This window comes from Diabrotica undecimpunctata, chromosome 2 (assembly GCF_040954645.1).
Source record: "Diabrotica undecimpunctata isolate CICGRU chromosome 2, icDiaUnde3, whole genome shotgun sequence".
Taxonomy (NCBI): Eukaryota; Metazoa; Arthropoda; class Insecta; order Coleoptera; family Chrysomelidae; genus Diabrotica; species Diabrotica undecimpunctata.
The window spans coordinates 12233676-12254688 of record NC_092804.1 but is presented as its reverse complement, the minus strand read 5'-3'; the positions used below and the strand labels follow the sequence as shown (position 1 = coordinate 12254688).

Sequence of the window (21013 nt, the reverse complement as noted above, 5' to 3'; positions counted from 1 at the left end):
ACTTTCAAATTTTCTTATATCATTCTTTGGCGGAAAATCATTTTCATATTTTTTTATGCAGAAGTTTCTGCGTATGGGTAATGAAGTAAACTGAAGATCGTCTAATGAGACAAACGCACTTATCCTTAAACATAAGGTCCATTCGCTCAACTTGGGCATATTTTGACAGATTCATAGCTAGAAACCTACAACACAAAAGTTCGTAGCTCACAACAGCTTAAATAAACTTTTATTACAGACTTCTTTCATTGAAAAAAGAATAATTATTCTAAATAGTGGAAGTGTATACTAAACCCATAAATTTTTGGGTAGTATATACGAGGCGTGTTTTTTAAGTAAGTACCGTTTTGGAATTAAAAAAAGACGTGCAAAGATATGGCAATAATTTTATTTTTACATGAAAGCCTGTACCTTAATCTACTTTTCTACATAATTTCCGTGAATATTGAGGCACTTGTCATAACGTGGCACCAGTTTTTGAATACCCTCCTGATAAAATTCTGCCGCCTGACTTGTTAACCACTGCATCACAAATGTTTTGACTTCGTTATCGTCTTGAAGACGCTGACCGCCCAGGTGTTTCTTCAAGTGCTGGAACAAATGGTAGTCGCTGGGCGCCAGATCAGGGCTGTATGGAGGATGATCTAGAGTTTCCCATTTAAATTATTTGATGAGATCTTTGGTCTGATTAGCCACATGTGGACGGGCATTGTCATGCAGCAAAACGATACCCTTACTCAACTTGCCACGTCTTTTGTTCTGGATTGCACGACGCAGATTTTTCAATGTCTCACAATAAGACGCTGCATTGATTGTCTCATTACGAGGCAGAAACTCCACTAGCAATACTCCTTTTCTGACCCAAAAAACTGTGCACATCATTTTCCGGGCAGAAATTGTTTGCTTAAACTTCACTCTTTTGGGTGATGATGAATGTCGCCATTCCATGGATTGTTGTTTCGATTCTGGTGAGACGTAGGCCACCCACGTTTCATCACCAGTAACAATTTGGTCTAAAAAATCTTCACCTTCACTGTGGTACCGCTCAAGGAAAGTCAATGCACTGCCTAAACGTTGGGTTTTGTGCAAATCCGTCAACATTTTTGGAATCCAACGTGAACACAATTTCCGGTAATTCAAGTTCTCTGTAACAATGCGATACAAAACACTACGAGAATACTGAGGAAAGCAGTCGGACAATGATGAAATTGTAAAGCGTCTGTTTTCTCTCACCTTTTCGTCCACTTTCTGCACCAAATTTTCATTAACGACCGAAGGACGCCCACTCCGTTCTTCATCATGCACATTTGTGCGGCCATCTCTAAATGCTCTCACCCATTTCCTTACCATTCCATCACTCATAATGTTTTGTCCGTAAACTTCAACGATCTCACGATGAATATCGATCGGTTTTACGCCTTTAGCACTAAGAAATCGTATAACAGCCCGTACTTCACAATCAGCGTGACTCACGATTGTTTGAGGCATCTTAAACACTGGAGTAAACAAGTATACAATGAAAAATCAGACTGTAAAGGCGTCAGTGCGTAGACAAGAGATGTAGGTAACCAGCGCACATGCGCGGAACGCCGACCGTAGCGCTGCGGCGGCGGAATCGCAAAACGGTACTTACTTAAAAAACATGCCTCGTATTTAAAAAATATATTTAGTTGTTATAATTTAACATAACTATGGTGCAAATAAATAAATATTGATTGTCGGTAATTCGTAAAGTTCTATTTTATTTACTATTTAGTTTGTTTACTATTAATATTGGCTATGAGTACCTGTGCTTGGTTGTTTAGTAATTTCCAGCCACTTCTAGTATGTCAAAAAGTAACTAACTTCGCAAAAAAATAATTACTAAATTCACTAGACACTTCGGACTGGGAATAGCGAACCGACTTTAACAAAAAAAAACATTGTGATTTTACATAGAACTTCTACTTATCGTAACTTAATAAAGACTGACATAATGCTCCATCGTCGCAGCTTATTACAGATGAAATAGACATTCAGGATGAATCGGTAATACTGACGATTGAGTATTTTTAAGAACTATCGCCCCTTTGTAAATAAAAATTGCAGGACATTATAAGATTTTAATTGACTTCCTGGGGCGAGTTTTCACCCCATCAGTGCATCACTACTGATTTTAAAATACATCTGAAAATCTGTTTACCGATTTCCTCTATTTATTTATTGACCAATTACCGAAAGGTACAAAGAACAATGTAACAGAGTGCAAACAGGAAGAATCATAACAAAAAATATAGAGGAAAAACTTAAGCCTGGGGTAAGGACTTACCCCACGCGGAACTGGTGGAAATAATGACTTGTGGAAATAGGACAAATGCGAGACGAATGGAGAAGCAGTATATTTGCACCTGATTTCAAAAACACAAAGAGGCTCATGCAAGCACAAACTGCAGGTGTTTCCTTTTATATAAATTTATTTTTAAAAGCTTTTATTTCGTTTTAAAACAAATTAAGAAATATTTACAAAATATTTTATGGCGTTAAAATAATATAACATTTGCTCGTTCTATAAATAGAGAATACATTTTACAGTTACGTTAATTTTTTGACTCCTCTCTTGTTGTAACTTTTCTGGTAAAAATCGAAAAACATCTTGAACAAAAGAAAAACATTTGGCATGTAAAGAGAGAAAAACGGTTTAGGTACTTCGCAGCCTGGCATGAAAGCCGTTGCAGAATGGATAATCATCAGAGTGAACTGGATCTAAAAATAGTAAACATAAGTTAGTATTGTGTTGTTAATGTAGTGCGTAATTTTCTCACCATTTGCGCCATTGTCATCTTCGGCTTCCAAGAAGCTAGGCTAGCCTGCCATTCTGGACCGAACGAAGATAGATAGTAGTACGTGTACATGAAGACGTGTATGAGCAAATTCATCATTACCGGTAAGGCAAACATGCCTCCTGGAAAAATAAATAAATGATTGTAATGGTTCAGAGAACATTTAGAAATATATTCGACAAAAATGATGGCACTCTTAATAATAATAATAGAAATAATTGATTAAGAGTTTGGATGGTGCATATTAAAATGATTTAAAACGAGGACTTTAAGAGCTTCCGCCATCTCCAACATATATAATACACAGGATTATAACTCCAAGAAAAAGAAAAAGAAAATAGTGTAAGTTTTACTCCTCTTAAAGTTTCAAAAAGGTCACTGCTACGAATTACTCGAAATCTGAACCCTCTATTAGTCGAAATATCAGTATGAGTCAATGCATGCCATTTTGGTACATACTTTCGCTACATATCTCGAAAAATTAAATTGGACCTCTGTATCTCGAACATAGCTATGTTTTATTTGAATAGAACAGAATATTTGAAAGTTATTACCTCTATAGTTAGAAAAAAACAATAAGTTACCGAAAGACAATTTTTATTTGCCGACAATCTAAGTACACTATTTTACAACCTTTATAACTCGTTTATTTGAAAGTTGTTACTTCTATAGTTTGGAGAAAAATAAGTTACAGGTTTTAAGAATTTTTTGACAATGTAGGTACACCATTGTTTCTTAGAAAACAATTTAGGAGTATACAATAAATAGGATTACTACTTAAGGAATTGCTGACTCACTAGAAGAACAGTTGAAGACATGGAAAAACTATATTGAAGAACTCTTTGCAGATGATAGACAACAATCTGAGCTAAGTAACATACAAGGAGACGAAGGTCCAGAAATAACGGAAGAGGAAGTAATGTACGCACTAAAAAGAATGAAAAATGGTAAAGCCCCAGGTCCGGATGAAATACCAATGGAAATCCTTAAACTAATAGAAAAAGACTCGATTCACATTTTAGTTGAACTTTTCAATAGCATTTATACATCAGGAAAAATACCACAAGAATAGCTTTTATCCACCTTTGTTATTATACCAAAAAAGATAAATGCCAAACAATGTAGTGATTACCGTACAATCAGTCTGATGAGCCATGTACTGAAAATATTCCTGAAAGTTGTACACTCTAGAGTACACAGAAAACTGGAAATGGTCATCAATAATACCCAGTTTGGATTCCGAAATGGACTTGGAACAAGAGAGGCGTTGTTTGCACTGAACGTTATGTCTCAAAGATGTCTTGACATAAATCAAGATGTATTCATGTGTTTCATAGATTACAACAAGGCCTTTGATAAAGTGCGGCATGATCACCCAATCAGAAAAGAATTTAGATAAACGAGACATCAGACTAATAGCAAATATGTACTACAATCAGAAAGCAGTAGTGAGAGTAGAGAATAATACCACTGAAGAAATTGAAATAAAGCGAGGTGTGAGACAAGGGTGTATACTGTCACCAACCCTGTTTAATCTCTATTCCGAAGACGTAATGAATAGAACACTCTCGGAGCAATCCGTAGGTATTAAAATAAATGGTGTTAGATTAAACAATCTGAGATTTGCCGACGACACCGTTCTGATCACAGAAACACTTGAAGAGCTACAGACATTGGTGAATAAGATAGCAGACTGCAGCGAAGAATATGGACTATATTTGAACATAAAGAAAACTAAATTTATGGTAATATCGAAATCAACACAAAATGTCCAAAATTTATATTTACACAATGAAATTATCGATTGAGTTAGCAAATACAAATATTTAGGCACTTTTATAAATGAAGACAACGATAGCTCAGCAGAAATCAAAATAAGAATAGAAAAATCCATATTCACTAAAATGAAAAGAGTGTTCTGCGGAAGAGATTTGAGCCTTGAAATGAAACTTCGCCTGATGAGATGTTACGTACTTTCTGTGCTGTTCTACGGAATGGAGTCATGGACGTTGAAAAAGATTGATACCAAAAAATTAGAGGCATTTGAACTGTGGATGTATCGCAGAATCCTGAGAATATCATGGACCGAGAGAGTCACGAATGTCGAGGTCTTGAGAAGAATTAATAAAGAAAAGGAAGTCATATTTACTATCAAAAAACGAAAACTGCAATACTGGGGACACATTACAAGAGGCGAAAGATATGAACTGCTTCGAATAATTATGCAAGGGAAAATAGCAGGGAAAAGGTCCATAGGAAGAAGACGAAACTCCTGGCTAAAGAATCTACGGGAATGTTATAGCTGTAGCAACAACGAATTGTTTCGGTCAGCAGTTTCGAAAATAAGTATAGCCCTGATGATCGCCAACCTTCGGAACGAAGATGGCACTTGAAGAAGAAGAAGACTCACGTTAACACGTGCTTGTTTACTTGGCATGGTTGCTGAACAATTTGGCCTACCCTTGAGTACTCTGTCAACGATAATAAAAACTGAATCAAACATCCTGAAAAAATTTAAAACGGACAAAATTTGGCCTGTAAAAGACGTCGAATTACAGAATTTCTGAGCTTGGAGAACTGCTTACTTAAATAGATTCAGTGGAACACTGTTAAAAAAAAAGGTGAAATATACTCTAAATCGTTGAGAGTGGATAATTTCAGGGCCAGTAATGGATGGCTAGAAAAGTTCAAAAGAAGACATGAGGTTGCTTTTAAAAAAGTTGTGGGAAAGTGCAAATTCCAACATTGAAATCTGTAACAAAATGGGAAAGTGAACTGGGACTGATAAATGTCGTGATGATAAAACTCTAACTTTTAAAAATGATAAATGCGATGGTGCGAAACATAGCAACGGACGTTTGACTATTCTGCTAACAGCAAACATGTCGGGCACAGAAAAACTCTCACCTTTAGTCATCGGTAAATCTAAAATACCTCGTTGTTTTTTAAGATATAAATCGCTAACTTTGAAATATGAAACAAATACAAAACTTCTGCTATTTTCAAAAACCTGGCTCTTAAATATTGATAAGAAAATGGCCAAGGAAAAAAAATCTTGTTATTAGTTGATAATTGAATAGCCCATAATGATATTCCTCAAATAAAAGTAGTTAAAATCCAATATCTTGTAGTAGTTAATGATAAAGGTATCATTAAAAACTTCAAATCATTATATCGAAAAAAAAAATGGTCAGGAACCTGGATATAATGAAAGGAAAAACGAATTCTACTATTTTACTATAGATACGTTGCAATCCACGATAATGGGTGATAAACTTGGTGAGGTGTAACTACGACTACTATAAAAAAAAATTATGTACACTGTGGTTTTCCATCGTCGTCAACAGAAGAACCTGAAAGCGAAGATATTTTTCATCTACTACAGAGTGAAATACAGACGTGTCTCTAACTGAAACCGAAAATATTTCTATTTTACCTCCTGCAGAGTGTCATAATCTGGAATCTTCTTTTGAGGGCTTTGCTACGTGCGATGATGGAGTTATGACTGCTGGGAGATTATCTGATGACGAAATTATTGACTTAGTAGCTCAGAAAACCGATACTAATGCTTTAGATGACATAGAAAACTCGAATAATACTACATATACTATATGGGTTTCCATCAAAAAGGCAAAAACAGCGTTGAATACTTTACGGAATTTTATAGAGCAAACCAGCAACTCCAAAGAACAAGAATTTTCTGCTATTTTTATCTTAGAAAATGCTATATATCTAGAGAAAGTTTGTTACCTCTGTAACTTGAATTTTACTTCTCGACTTATGTCGAATAAAAATCCGCCCGTAAGTCGAAAACTCTCACGAATTTTTTCTCGAGAAAAACCACTTCTGTAGTTTCTCTCGTTTACGATCTGTGGTCGGCTTATAATTTATTATATACAATTTTTATTATAAATGTAACAATAGTACTTACCGCCAATAAACTTGGCTGCTAGAAAGGCAAGGCTTAAAGAGGAAGCATGGTGATAAACGTGCAATGGTGAAATTTGTCTGAATTTTTTTCTTAGTCCAAAAAGTACCGTCTCAAACAGTTCGTAAAACTTTAACCAGTATACCAGATAAAATGCTTTAACTAATCTTACAGCATTTGGTGCGCTTGAATAGTCAATAGTTTGACATCCGAAACTGTAGTCACCTTGAATCCATCCAGATGTAGACATCTTAAAAATAATGTTTATCAATAATGTAATCAAATATTTAACCAAAAATGTTGTGTAAAAATTAATTGGTGGTGTTTGTCTAAAAGTTAATGTTGGACAAATGAGAAAATTAAATAAATTGAATACTATAACATAAATAAGTCTTTGGACTACAACAAAGAAGCAATGATTTGGTACTCTGATACTGTTTGGAATTTTCTCTTGTCTAAGTACTTTATTCCGTTTATCTTTGCCTTCAACGTATGTCCTATAAAAGTTTTGGCACAAAATCCATTGGCTTTAATATTAAAGAATATTAATAAAAACAAAAGAATATCAAGTTGCCTTTGGAAACAGAAGTAACGGGACTGATAGCACGGGACCCAAATCTGCAATTTGGTGGATGCGGTAAAAGAATTAGCCTGTGTGGCGCCTCCACCAAAATATAAGGTTGTCTAGTAATTTTTGAGGTGGGGGTAGAGTAGGTCATCGGATTATGACGTATTCTACATCGTTGGGAATGAGAGGGAATAGCGAGTATGTTAAGACAGAAAACACAAACAGGGCATTACATCATATATCCGTTGTTATTGCTCCGAGTGGAGTGTGTGATATGTTAAATGATAGGGTGAGGATAACGATTATATTAAGATAGAAAAAACAAAAAAGGCAACTACCAGAAAGATACTTTACAGAATCGTTATGTTAATTTGCTTTATTGACCTGAAAAAGGCCTTTGACTGTCTACAAAATAAACAACTAGCCGAATTGTAACATGCGACGTAGCTAATGATGAAAGAGGAGGATATAAAGAATATATTAAGATAGAAAAAATAAACAAGACGACTACCAAAAGTGCGCTATATATTTTACTTATAAACAGAAGCTTAGTTACTAACAGTTAAGATTTATTTATTTTGAAGTTTTTGCTTTAAGATGTCGTAAATTAGAGATAAGAAAAAGTATCTACAACTTGGTTGGGCGGGTATCCAAAGCTGAAATCTGACGAATATTCCAAAATGAAAACATTTCACGCAGAACCATTTATAGAACAATAGCGGAATGCGAACAGGAAATACCATGTCTGAATATTCCTAAACGTGGAATACCACGTGCATTTATTGCATGTCATTGAAATTTAGGAGGAATGGTCCTTAATATAGAAAGTTTGTGGGTGAAAACTTTATTTTCATGCAAGACAACGCCCGGCCACACGTAGCCAGGATGGGAACGTAACACCTGGACACCGTCGGTGTACCAAAAATGAATTTGCCGGCTCAAAGACCAGATTTGGATCCGATTGAGCATGTTTGGGATCAACTCAAACGAAAAGTAAGAAACAGATTACCTCATGGAAGAATTGGAAGCTTTTCCTCAAGACAACATCTAGAATTTGATCAATTTAATTCAAGTTGAATGAGGAGTGTAATTGAAAATAGAGGTGATAATACAGAATATTAAAAATGACGACTTTATTGTAATTTTTATAAAGAAACCAGAAAAAATTAAAATGTTAATTTTTGAGTTTTTCCATTAAAATCTTCAATTTGGGAGAAGTATTTTTTTGACAATTGCTATTTAAGAAGTAGATGCATACTGCTTTAGAACATATTCTTAAACATTACACAAACATCTAATGACAATTAATTTTTTTTAGGGTTTGTAAAAATTAAAAAATGCTAAAAATTTTAGGTGTCTTCTTTTTAATGACGCACAGTCTATAGATATATCGACTAAAAAAATACTAAAAGCACATGCAAAGATATCGTTCTTAATAAACAAAACGCTAAAACTATCGATTGTGTACTCACCATATAAATCAGATAGCAACATGCTGCCACTTGAGATACGTTGTAAGCTCTGATAATTGTAGTCAGCTCAAAAGGCTTTCTGTTTTGCATAAACTTTGGTAAGAGGTATAATACCGTAAATAAGTAAGTTAGTACTATATAAATGGTTGGAACAGGACTATCCATAAATAGCCAGTTTTGTACTCTCGTATCTAAAACAATAAAGAAAAATATTTTATGTTGATTTATAAATATAAAGTATTGATTCAAATAATACGAGGTCTGGTTATTAAATAACGAGACTGCGCGCGCAGAAGGCGTCCTAGACTGGAAGAGTGGGAAACGAATACAGGATACATTTCTTACAGAAATTTATCCAAGTGTCGTCAAAATGTTATTAAAAAAGTCACCAATCGGCAGAAGAAGTATCCGACGACCGCGCAAAAGATGGAGTGACAACCTTCCATAGAGGTATTAATCCGCTAATGAACAAGCAGAATTGCTTATAAAAAGGAAGAAGAAGAATTATTATTGGCACCTTCTATATTCGTGTTTAATCAAAGGAATATTGCGTAGGTACTTACATTCATTATAATATTACTAATGTAATGAAATGTAATATAAATAAAATAATTAATTTATAATTACCAAGGAATGAAAATAAAGTTTTTTAACTTAATAATTCCAATTTATCATTGAAAAGAAAAAAATATAAGTATAGTTCAAGGATAATAAGGTAGTGGTACTATAGTGGTTCAAAATATTAATAAAAAAGTAATCCGTATGTACAATTATTGTTAATATAAAGATCAATGTCATAATTTTTTTGTGTGTGGCATGTTTTAAAAAGTTATGGCATGTGATATTATACTTTTTCTAATGAATTGATTCAACAAATTATATGTTGTTTCTACCAGGAAGATTCATTATAAAATGTAAAAGGGAAATTCCCAGTGGTTGGTTGCATACCATAGTTTATCTTACAATGAAGTAAAAACATCTTTTTGTAAAATGATATAAAATTTTATTAAAATTTTTAAAAATGATCGAAAATGGATTTATAAATTTTAAGAACGTTTTCGGTCCTATCAGATCATCATCAGTGAAAAACGCCTATATAGTAGTTGGAACTAGCCACATAATGAGGCCAGATGACCCTTAAATTATATAATTTGAGTAACGAACATTATATTATTAAGACACTAGGTCGATGATAAAGGATTACATTTTTTAAGAGAACGTACAATTTCCCAGTTCGAAAAAAGAAGCCTTAGCCGTGTAGGGTAACAACTAACTGAATTGTCAATATAAATGAGTCATAAAATTTAATTATTATAATTTTTTATTTTGAGAACGATTTACGAAATGTATATCGAAGCGTCAAATAAACGTATTTTAAAATAAACAGCTGACTTATTTCCCACTAAAAATATTAAATAACCCTAATGAGTACTACAAACAAACAAAAATTATGTTTTGAATGATGCCGCCTTTTTAGTTACGGACCATTTTTAAGAATAAAACCGTATTGATATAATTACGAATTAGAGGTACATAAAGAAAGAAAAACAAAGGTATATCAACAACATAAGGAACATAAAAGAAAAGAAGAATTAAAGAAACTGCTCAAGAATAAATACCTACCTAAATTGAAGTGCACATGCGGAAAGTTGTATAATTATAATGAAGGAACAAAAGGAGTAACAAGATAATCAATAAAACCAAAATAATGGATATAATGATTGAATATGCTGTTATGAAAAAAAAGATGGCGCGCTAGTTATACAGGAAATACACATTCGTCGCTATTTCCAGTAAGGGCTGTAACGATATATTTTGCCTACCACACGGGGCATTAATACAAGGGGTAGAAAATTGGGGGAAGAAACTACTGGGGGTGAAGAAGGGTAAGCAAAATAATCGAAACATATGCGAACGGGCACTCAGGGGTTAGTTGGAGAGCTGGGGTCGTGGATAAGTAAAAGACAAAGGGGTTTTAATTGGGGCAACTACAGAAAAATGAAATAAAAGGTCATAAATCTCTTGGGACAAACAGAATAAAAATAAACCGGAAACACCTCAAGAAATTTAATATAGGGCGCCACTTGAGGTGCCTAATTATACCTATTACAACCAGCTAGTTGTAACTGGAGATATAATTATTATGGGTGTTTTTCATATATATATATTCATCATCATCATTGGTGCTACAGCCCTATAAAAGAGCCTCGACCTTCCCAAGTCTATTACGCCAGTCAGTTCTATCCATTGCCAACTGTTGCCAGTTTGCTGCGCCTATTTGTCTAGCATATATATATATATATATATATATATATATATATATATATATATATATATATATATATATATATATATATATTATTATATATATAATCATATATATATATATATATATATATATATATATTGTGACGATTAGGGTTTATAGAAAATAATTTATAAGTTATATACTACATAATATTAGATATTTGGTTGTTTTAAATAAGTTATATACTAGAGAATTTAATAAAAATATATTTATGTGAGGGCATTTTTAATAAATGAGCATATAATAAGTGTAAAAAGTTGTATTTTAATTTTGTAAATAGATTTAAGTGAGCCATGTGCCTAGGCAACCAACTATACATACTCCAAGTGTCAAATTAAGAATCATAATACGAATATAAGTGGGGTTATTATAATAATATATTGTTTGAAATGTGTATTTTATTAAATTAGAGTGTTAGTTACTAATTTAATTATATATTCTGATCTGAAAAGCCTAAATGTAAACAAAATTATTAATAGAAAAGAATGGAATTCTCTGGATCTCCGGAGATGGCCATGTTTGCGAAATGGTTTGTTCCAGAAAATTCATACAAGTATGAAATAGAACAAATTGGAACAAGATATCTTACGAGATGGTTCTAGAAATCCAAAAAACATATAAATACCCGTGATTTGGATTCAAGATGGCAGTTTTAGAAGTTTTTAAGTTTTTTAGTCAGAAGTCAAGCAGTTTATTATGAAAGTTAGTTAGAGTCAGTGAATCAAGTACAAATAGTCCAATAGTTTAATATAGTGAGTTAAATGAAGATTAAAAATTATGCATATAATTTAATGCACATTTATAATTATACACAAATAATTATTGAAGATAAAAAAAGGTATATTGGAAGAAATTAAATTATATTATGGTTGGAGATTAGTATAAATCAACTTATAATAATTGGATATTGGTATATTGAAAAGAAGAATAAATATAAATGCTGTTTGCTGGTTTGGTTGGTGGTGTATACATGCTGGTGAAGAAAACTATATCTTAAATTGGTAGAAGCTGATAATTGGAAAAAGAAATTTCACAAAAACAAGGATAACCGAAGTACGAAGACTTTCAGTGGTGACTAGAATATATATAGTGGAAAACAGTTCATTTAGGCATTCAGTGAAAGAAAGGTACAAAATTTTGTTAATATAATTTAGTTAGTGTCATAACAATTTCAATTTTGAAGATAGTTTGTTTAAATTTTAGATTGTCTATAGAATTTAATTAGTTTTGTAAGAATATCAATTTAAAGATAGTTTATTTTAAATTTACATTGGCTAGGTTAGATATATATATGTGTGTTTCATAATAGTTACAATAAAGATAATTTAAAAAAAAGTACTTACAAACTAATTCTTTGAAAACCGCGATAAAAACCCTATATTATTAAAAATACTCATTGCTCATCATTCAAACACAAAAAACACATCATAACAATTTGGCACCCAACGCGGTGGCTCTCTATTTAAAAGAATTAGTTTGGGAAGATAAGTGCTCTCATATAATTAAATTAATTATCAGTAGAAAGGAAAAATAATAGATTTTATTATTAATTATATTTGAACAAGTAAAGTCTCAAAATGTCTCAAGGAAAGAAAGGTACAAGAAGCAAAAAGAATGAAGAAGATGTGGAAGTAGAAACACAACCTATACAAGAGGAGAGTTTAGTTCAAGTTCCACAAGATACTGCAGAAATGAATCCAGAAAGAGAGGAAAATGTCAATATGGCAGCTTTGATGTCATTAATGATGCAGATGAACAAGACAATAGAAGAGAATTCAAAAGAAATCAAAGAAGACATAAAAAAATTGGAAGAGAATTCAAAAGAAGTCAAAGAAGACATAAAAAAATTGGAAGAGAATTCAAAAGAAGTCAAAGAAGACATGAAAAAAATAGAACAAAAAATGGAACAGAATTCACAAGAAGTCAAAGAAGACATGAAAAAAATGGAACAGAAATTGGAAGAGAATTATAGAAAATTAGAAAAGAAAATAGAAGATAATAATAATAAAATTGTAAAACAAATGGAAAAACAAATGGATAAAAAACTTGAAGCTGCAGAGAAAAAAGTAGCAAATGAAATAAAAAGTATACGGAATGACTACAAGAAAAGGATAGACAATGAGAGGACAGAAGTAAAGAGGATTATTCAAGATAATAAAATAGATATAGAACAGAAAATAGAGTTACAGAAATGTAACTTAGAAGTAAAAATTAACGAAGACAGGAGAAACACAGAAGAAAAATTAGACGATATACAACAAAATATCCAAATAAATAGTAATCAAATAAGAAATGTGGAACAGAGAATAGATGATATTTCACAAATGAGAGACATAGGGAGACCTTACTTAAATTTAACAAATGAGACTGGGATTAAATTCTCTGGTAATATAAAAAATTTGCATCCTAGAGTATACATAAATAGTTTAAAACATAAATTAAGATTTGTGAATAATATTAATGATATTAAAGATTATATTAGAATGACATTAAATGACAATGCAGCAACTTGGTTTGCTAGTATTGAGAATGATTTAGATAATTTTCAAACATTTGAAAATAAATTTTTAAATTATTATTGGGGTGAATTAGAGCAAGCCAAGTTTAGAGAAATTCTATATTTTGGAAAGTATAATCAAAATTTAAAATCAAATATGGTAGATTATGCATTGAAATTGATAACAGTTGCAAAATATTTAGAACCACCACTTAGAGAGGATGAAACAGTCTTAAATGTATCTAGACATTTTGATGCTGATGTTGTGCAAACCGTAACTGTACAAAATATTCAAACAATAGATAGTTTTATTAATTTTATTCAAAGAATACAAAGAGGCAATATGACAAGTAATAATAATAACAGAAAAAACAATAGTAACTTTCAATATAATAGAAATGATAATCAACAATATAGACAATCATATAATAATTATAGATATGTTGATAGTTTACAAAATTTTAATAATAATAATAGTAATCAAAATAGACAGAATTTTAATAACAATACTAGTTATAATAGACAACATTTTAATAACAGTACTAATAATAATAAACAAGATTTTAACAATAGAAGAAATACAGAGCGACCTAACTATAACAGACAGGTAAATTGTGTTCGAAGGAATAGAAGCTGCGAAGACAGGGAACGAAATAGTACAAGGCAAGAAAATGTGAGTAGAAGTCATAGTAGGGAAAGACATAGGACATCAGATTCAAGTGGTCAGATACAATCTGACAATTCTAATAATCAAAATTTTGTGCAGTAAACTTTCTGAATTACAAGTTAGGCCATTGCTATTATGAAAAACCTTCTGAATTTATTTCTTTAGATGAAGAGAAAATTATTGAATCTATTAATTTAATTTATATAAATGCTTTGGCCAAAAATAAAATGATTAAGATTATGATAGATACTGGTTCAGAAAGTACTTTAGTCTCTTTAGTCTCGGAGAATTTTATTTTTAATACATTAAAACTATCAGATATAATAAAGATTCCAAAAATTAAAATTATTGGTGCAAATAATAAGAAGTTGGGTGAAATTGATAAACTAGCCAATTTTAAAATTAATATTCTTAATAAAGAAATTAATATGCAAGGATTTATTGTCAAGGATTTATGTGTTGATATATTAATGGGAAATGATGAATTGGAAAAGAAGAAAGTAAAGATAGATTTTGAAGAAAAAATGGTAACTTTGGAAGGGCAAATAATTAAATTTATGCAGAAAGATGAGGTAGAAGAAGGAATAAGAGTTGATAGGATATTATTAAAAGAAAATAATGATGTTTATGAAGAAGAAATGTATTTTGATGATAGGGAAATGTCCCAGAAGAATGTAAAGAATAATTATTGTAGTGAATATTTAAGGAATGGAAATTTTAAGCAGATGGATGCCTACGAGGCGGAGTGCGTAAAATTGGAAGCAAGGAATAATGAGTACATAATGAAGAATAATGTGATTTGTAAAGAAGAAGATATGATGAAAGTTTTAAATTGCCCTGAAGAATATAAATCAATAGTCATTTCCATATTGCAGCAACACAAGGGACTTGTCAATAAAGAAAATAGAATTGCACAAAATTATATCCATAGTATAAAAGTTAAAGAAGAAAAAGATTTTAAAACAAAATCATACCCAATACCATATAAATACAGAGAAGAAGTAAACAAAACAATTAATAATATGTTAGAAGATGGAATCATTGAGAAGGCAGATACACGTTTTATCAACCCCATAGTAGTAGTACGAAAAAGATCAGGTGAAATCAGGTTATGTTTGGATGCAAGGAATATTAACAAGATTACTGAAAAGCAATTTGAAGCACCAATGAGTATAGATGGAATATTAGGAAGAATTACAGGAATGTCATTTTTCACTAAAATCGATTTACAGCATAGTTTCTGGTTAATACCTCTAGAAAGAAAAAGTAGACAGTATACAGGATTTCAGATAGATGGAGTAGTATATCAATTCAAATTAGTACCATTTGGACTTCAATCATCTTGCAGTGCTCTGTGTAGATGTCTTCATGATATTTTGGATCAATATGAACATTTTGTAATTCACTATATTGATGATATATTAATTTTTTCTAAAACGGCTGAAGATCATGAGAAACACCTAAAAACTATAATAAATAGATTAGACAAAGTTGGACTAAAAATAAATCAAGAAAAATGTACATTTTTTCAAAAAGAAGTCATATATCTAGGTTATAAACTTAACACTAAGGGAATCGAAATGGATCCAGAACGGACACAAGTGATTCAGGAATATAAAACACCACACAATTTAAGAACTTTAAGAGGATTTATTGGAATAATTAATTATTATAAAAGGATGATACCAGATCTAAGTATAAAAGAACTTCCATTACTTGAACTACTAAGAAAAGGTGTAAAATGGAGATGGGATCAGAGAAGAGAACTAGCATTCCAAGAAATTAAAAACATTTTTCTGTCAAATTTGAAAATATACTATCCTGACTATACACAGCCATTCATATTAAGAACAGATGCATCAATAGAGAGATTATCAGGGGTATTATTACAAATACATGATGGGGTCGAATACCCAATACAATTCATTTCAAGAATCACAAAGCCACATGAAAAGGGTTACTCAGTTTCAGAATTAGAACTAGCAAGTATAATATACTGTGTCACAAAATTAAGATTTTATTTGTTGGGTAATGAATTTACAATAGAAACAGATCACCAAGCTTTAACGTCTATATTAAATAACAAATATGGAAACAGTAGAATACATCGGTGGAGTCTAATACTTAGTGAATACTGCTTTGAAATCAAATACATTTCTGGAAAATCCAATATAGTGGCAGATGCTTTATCAAGGTTAGAAAATACATCACAAAAAGGGCAGCGAACAATAAAAATTGGATTAAATCAATTAGTTGAAAGTACTGGATTATATTCTAAAGAAGAAATTATAAGAGATCAGATCAATTTGAGTGAAAAACAAAAAGTCCTTAGGAAAGATGGGGTATATTATAAAATAATAAATGGCATAGAAGTATATGTAATAACTAGAACTTTAGCAAAGAAAATATTGAAAAATTTACATAACAATTATATGCATATTGGTTCAAGAAAGCTATGGATGATATTTAGGAACAATTATTTTGCAAAGAATGACATAAGTATAGCAAAAGAAATTACTACCCAATGCCCATTTTTTCAAGAAGAAGTAATATATTATAAACTTAACACTAATTATAAAAATACTAACAGCTTACTGATATATCCATTTTATTCAATAGACTTGATTTGTTAAATAGATGGTAGATTTCATTATTTTGAATCAATTTGACATCATACTTGTTGAATTTTGTATATATGGAAATTAATTTGTACCCTAAAAATCATAATTTGGGGTTAGATACAGAATTGATTGTGTAAATGTCTTTATAAAAAGTGTAAAACTTACCAATTCATATGGATGAAAGCCTGTTGAATGGAAATAATTCCTAGATTTTGTCTATAAATAAACAGAACACAATATCCATTATATTTTTAATTAAGGTTATATTTTATTCTCTGATAAAATCCATGCTCCATTTGACATGACAGTTTGACCATAGAATAGCCGAACTGTGATCCGTTGTTCTCTGTTTTGACATAGACAGCGAACAGGGATGTATTTAACACATTTTAAATAAATAAAAAAAAAATTTGATTTATTAAATTTAATAAGGTATGAGAAAATTAATATTTAAAAAAATAATAAGTAAATTATTTATTTTAAATATTATTTTGGGGTATTGTGACGATTAGGGTTTATAGAAAATAATTTATAAGTTATATACTACATAATATTAGATATTTGGTTGTTTTAAATAAGTTATATACTAGAGAATTTAATAAAAATATATTTATGTGAGGGCATTTTTAATAAATTAGCATATAATAAGTGTAAAAAGTTGTATTTTAATTTTGTAAATAGATTTAAGTGAGCCATGTGCCTAGGCAACCAACTATACATACTCCAAGTGTCAAATTAAGAATCATAATACGAATATAAGTGGGGTTATTATAATAATATATTGTTTGAAATGTGTATTTTATTAAATTAGAGTGTTAGTTACTAATTTAATTATATATTCTGATCTGAAAAGCCTAAATGTAAACAAAATTATTAATAGAAAAGAATGGAATTCTCTGGATCTCCGGAGATGGCCATGTTTGCGAAATGGTTTGTTCCAGAAAATTCATACAAGTATGAAATAGAACAAATTGGAACAAGATATCTTACGAGATGGTTCTAGAAATCCAAAAAACATATAAATACCCGTGATTTGGATTCAAGATGGCAGTTTTAGAAGTTTTTAAGTTTTTTAGTCAGAAGTCAAGCAGTTTATTATGAAAGTTAGTTAGAGTCAGTGAATCAAGTACAAATAGTCCAATAGTTTAATATAGTGAGTTAAATGAAGATTAAAAATTATGCATATAATTTAATGCACATTTATAATTATACACAAATAATTATTGAAGATAAAAAAAGGTATATTGGAAGAAATTAAATTATATTATGGTTGGAGATTAGTATAAATCAACTTATAATAATTGGATATTGGTATATTGAAAAGAAGAATAAATATAAATGCTGTTTGCTGGTTTGGTTGGTGGTGTATACATGCTGGTGAAGAAAACTATATCTTAAATTGGTAGAAGCTGATAATTGGAAAAAGAAATTTCACAAAAACAAGGATAACCGAAGTACGAAGACTTTCAGTGGTGACTAGAATATATATAGTGGAAAACAGTTCATTTAGGCATTCAGTGAAAGAAAGGTACAAAATTTTGTTAATATAATTTAGTTAGTGTCATAACAATTTCAATTTTGAAGATAGTTTGTTTAAATTTTAGATTGTCTATAGAATTTAATTAGTTTTGTAAGAATATCAATTTAAAGATAGTTTATTTTAAATTTACATTGGCTAGGTTAGATATATATATATATATATGTGTGTTCCATAATAGTTACAATAAAGATAATTTAAAAAAAAGTACTTACAAACTAATTCTTTGAAAACCGCGATAAAAACCCTATATTATTAAAAATACTCATTGCTCATCATTCAAACACAAAAAACACATCATAACAATATATATATATATATATATATATATATATATATATATATATATATATATATATATATATATATATATATATATATATATATATATATATATATATATTATATATATATAACCATGTGGGTATTTTTCAAATTTGTTGGAAACGCCGCAAATCTCTTAGGTACAAATCTTTTTTTCAACAAATTTGCCGGCTTTTTCAAACCACACACACTGACGTCTGCTCTCAATGACCAATCTTTTCAACCTCACTTTAACTTCACATACAACTGCTACTATACTATATAGCAAATGGACTAGCAGGATGCCTTAATAACACTATATGGCGAAGCAGACACAATAACATTGAGATAAAGTCAAGAATTTATAAAGCCAGTGTAAGAACAATAATGGCATATGCCTCAGAAAGTCCGAGATAACGCAAAGGCTACTGGAAACGGAAGAGATGAGTTGAGAAGAATTACAGGAAATACGCTGAGGGATCGAAAGAGAAGTAAAGACATTAGAAGAAAATGTAACGTACAGTGTATAAATGAATGGACACAAAATAGAAAAGAAGAACGAAATAGATATAGATTATATATCAAAAGAGCAAGAGATAAGTCACCAATTGGCAGAAGAAGTATCCGACGACCGCTCAAAAGATGGAGTGACAACCTTCCATAGAGGTTTTAATCCGTCAATGAACAACCAGAATTGCTTATAAAGAGGAAGAAGAAGAAGAATTTCATCGGAGTGGAAGTTTCTTGAGGAGTTCGGGATGTTCATCTTGAAGTTGTTCAACGATGGATGGGTTTGGTCTGATGATAAATTTCGTAAATTTCGTAAGAAGAAAATTGATAGCGGAATAGAACGAAGCAAATTTAGACAATAATTTAGGAATATGTACCCATCGTAAAACAACAACAACAACTCGTAATAAAAGAAAGTGAACAAGAACTTATACAGAAAATAATTATTTTGGTTTAAAAATCTCACAGGTCTGAACACTGGAAAAGACTATCACAAGATAATAAAAGTAAAAGAAGTTGCCCATGCCCACAGAAACTTTTGAATGGAATCGACATAGAGGTGTCTGGAAGAGAAAGAAGGAGCTCCAGTTGTAAATCGATATATAATAATTGAAAAAAAAAACAACAGAGATCTCAACAGAGAAAACTAAAACGATAGTGATATCAGCGGAACCGAGACGATGTAAACTAGTCGTGAATAACAAAATAATAGAACAAGTGATGGAAACTGAATAATTGGGAACAAAACTGTCAAGCTACGGAAAAGTGGAAGAAGAAGTACAAAAACAAGTGAACATGGCAAACAGAGCAGCAGGATGTCTCAATAACACAATCTGGAGAAACAAATACCTCACAACGGAAACGAAAACCAGGATATATAAATCAACAATAAGACCGATAATGACGTACACGGCGGAAACAAGAGCAGATACGGCGAAAACACAAAGACTATTGGAAACAACAGAAATGAAAGTCTTACGAAAAATAACAAACCAAACTCTAAGAGACAGAGTAAGAAGTGAGAAAATACGAGCGAGATGTGGAATAGAGGAAATAAACGCGTGGACCAAAAGAAGAAAAGTGGAATGGAATCAACACATCGAAAGAATGACAGAAAATAGAATAGTACGAATAGCAAGAGACAAATCGCCAAATGGAAGAAGATCATTGGGACGACCGAGGAAAAGATGGTCAGACAACTTCAATTGAGGCTAAAAACCGAAGTAAAACAGGCATTAAGCCTATTTATAAAGTAGGAAGAAGAAGAAAAAAAAATAATTATCTACTTAGATGGTCCGTTGGTTTTAAAAATGTTTGTCCAAGAGTTTTTAATTATTCAGGGTTAAAAAGGAAGGCTTTTAACCAAAAGATATGTTACGGGGTTGTTTAGATATAAGAAAGTTAATAATTCCCATTATACCCTTTAATTTTGATAATAAAATGGTTATTAAAGTGAATCAAAATAGAGATAGTAATAAATAAGAAATCTATGAAGGTATTATTGACTGGTTAACATTTTATTCTAACAATCATGATAATATCAATATTATAAATATTTGCAAATTTCAAAAAAAATTTAAATATGTTACCAGAATGTTTTTCCATAAGTTCTTCATATTTTCTAGTAAGGTAATCCATTTTGAACGAGTGCTGTAACTCTCAATGGAGTTTTTTGTGTGGGATTTTATATTGGCGATAAAACAATTAGTAAGCACCGACAGCAACTGTTTTTACGGTCTGCAAATTATGTTTGCAACAATAATTACACTATGTTTGTAGCAGC

The 21013-nt window shown here is 31.0% G+C and overlaps 2 protein-coding genes across 3 annotated transcripts in view; one reads left to right on the top strand and one right to left on the bottom strand.

The window, feature by feature from the left end:
• The window catches only part of LOC140434195 (oxysterol-binding protein-related protein 9), a 249344-nt gene that overhangs the window by 77930 nt on the left and 150401 nt on the right, over nt 1-21013 (top strand). The window lies entirely within an intron of this gene.
• LOC140434197 (very long chain fatty acid elongase 7-like) lies at nt 2446-20969 on the bottom strand. Its single transcript, XM_072522281.1, has 5 exons — nt 20820-20969; nt 8788-8978; nt 6751-6997; nt 2802-2941; nt 2446-2742 (listed from the first exon to the last, which is right to left on the bottom strand). Exons 1-5 carry the CDS (start codon nt 20866-20868, stop codon nt 2572-2574), a joined length of 798 nt encoding a protein of 265 aa, XP_072378382.1. The 5' UTR covers nt 20869-20969; the 3' UTR covers nt 2446-2571.

Excerpts from the sequence above, each read along its gene's own strand:
- LOC140434197 (XM_072522281.1), bottom strand. The coding sequence starts at position 20,868 with ATGGATTACCTTACTAGAAAATATGAAGAACTTATGGAAAAACATTCT. Across the intron at positions 6,998-8,787 it reads GTTGCTATCTGATTTATATG|ATGTCTACATCTGGATGGAT; the intron begins GTGAGTACACAA and ends ATTATTTTTAAG. Across the intron at positions 2,942-6,750 it reads AGCAGCCAAGTTTATTGGCG|GAGGCATGTTTGCCTTACCG; the intron begins GTAAGTACTATT and ends TTATTTTTCCAG.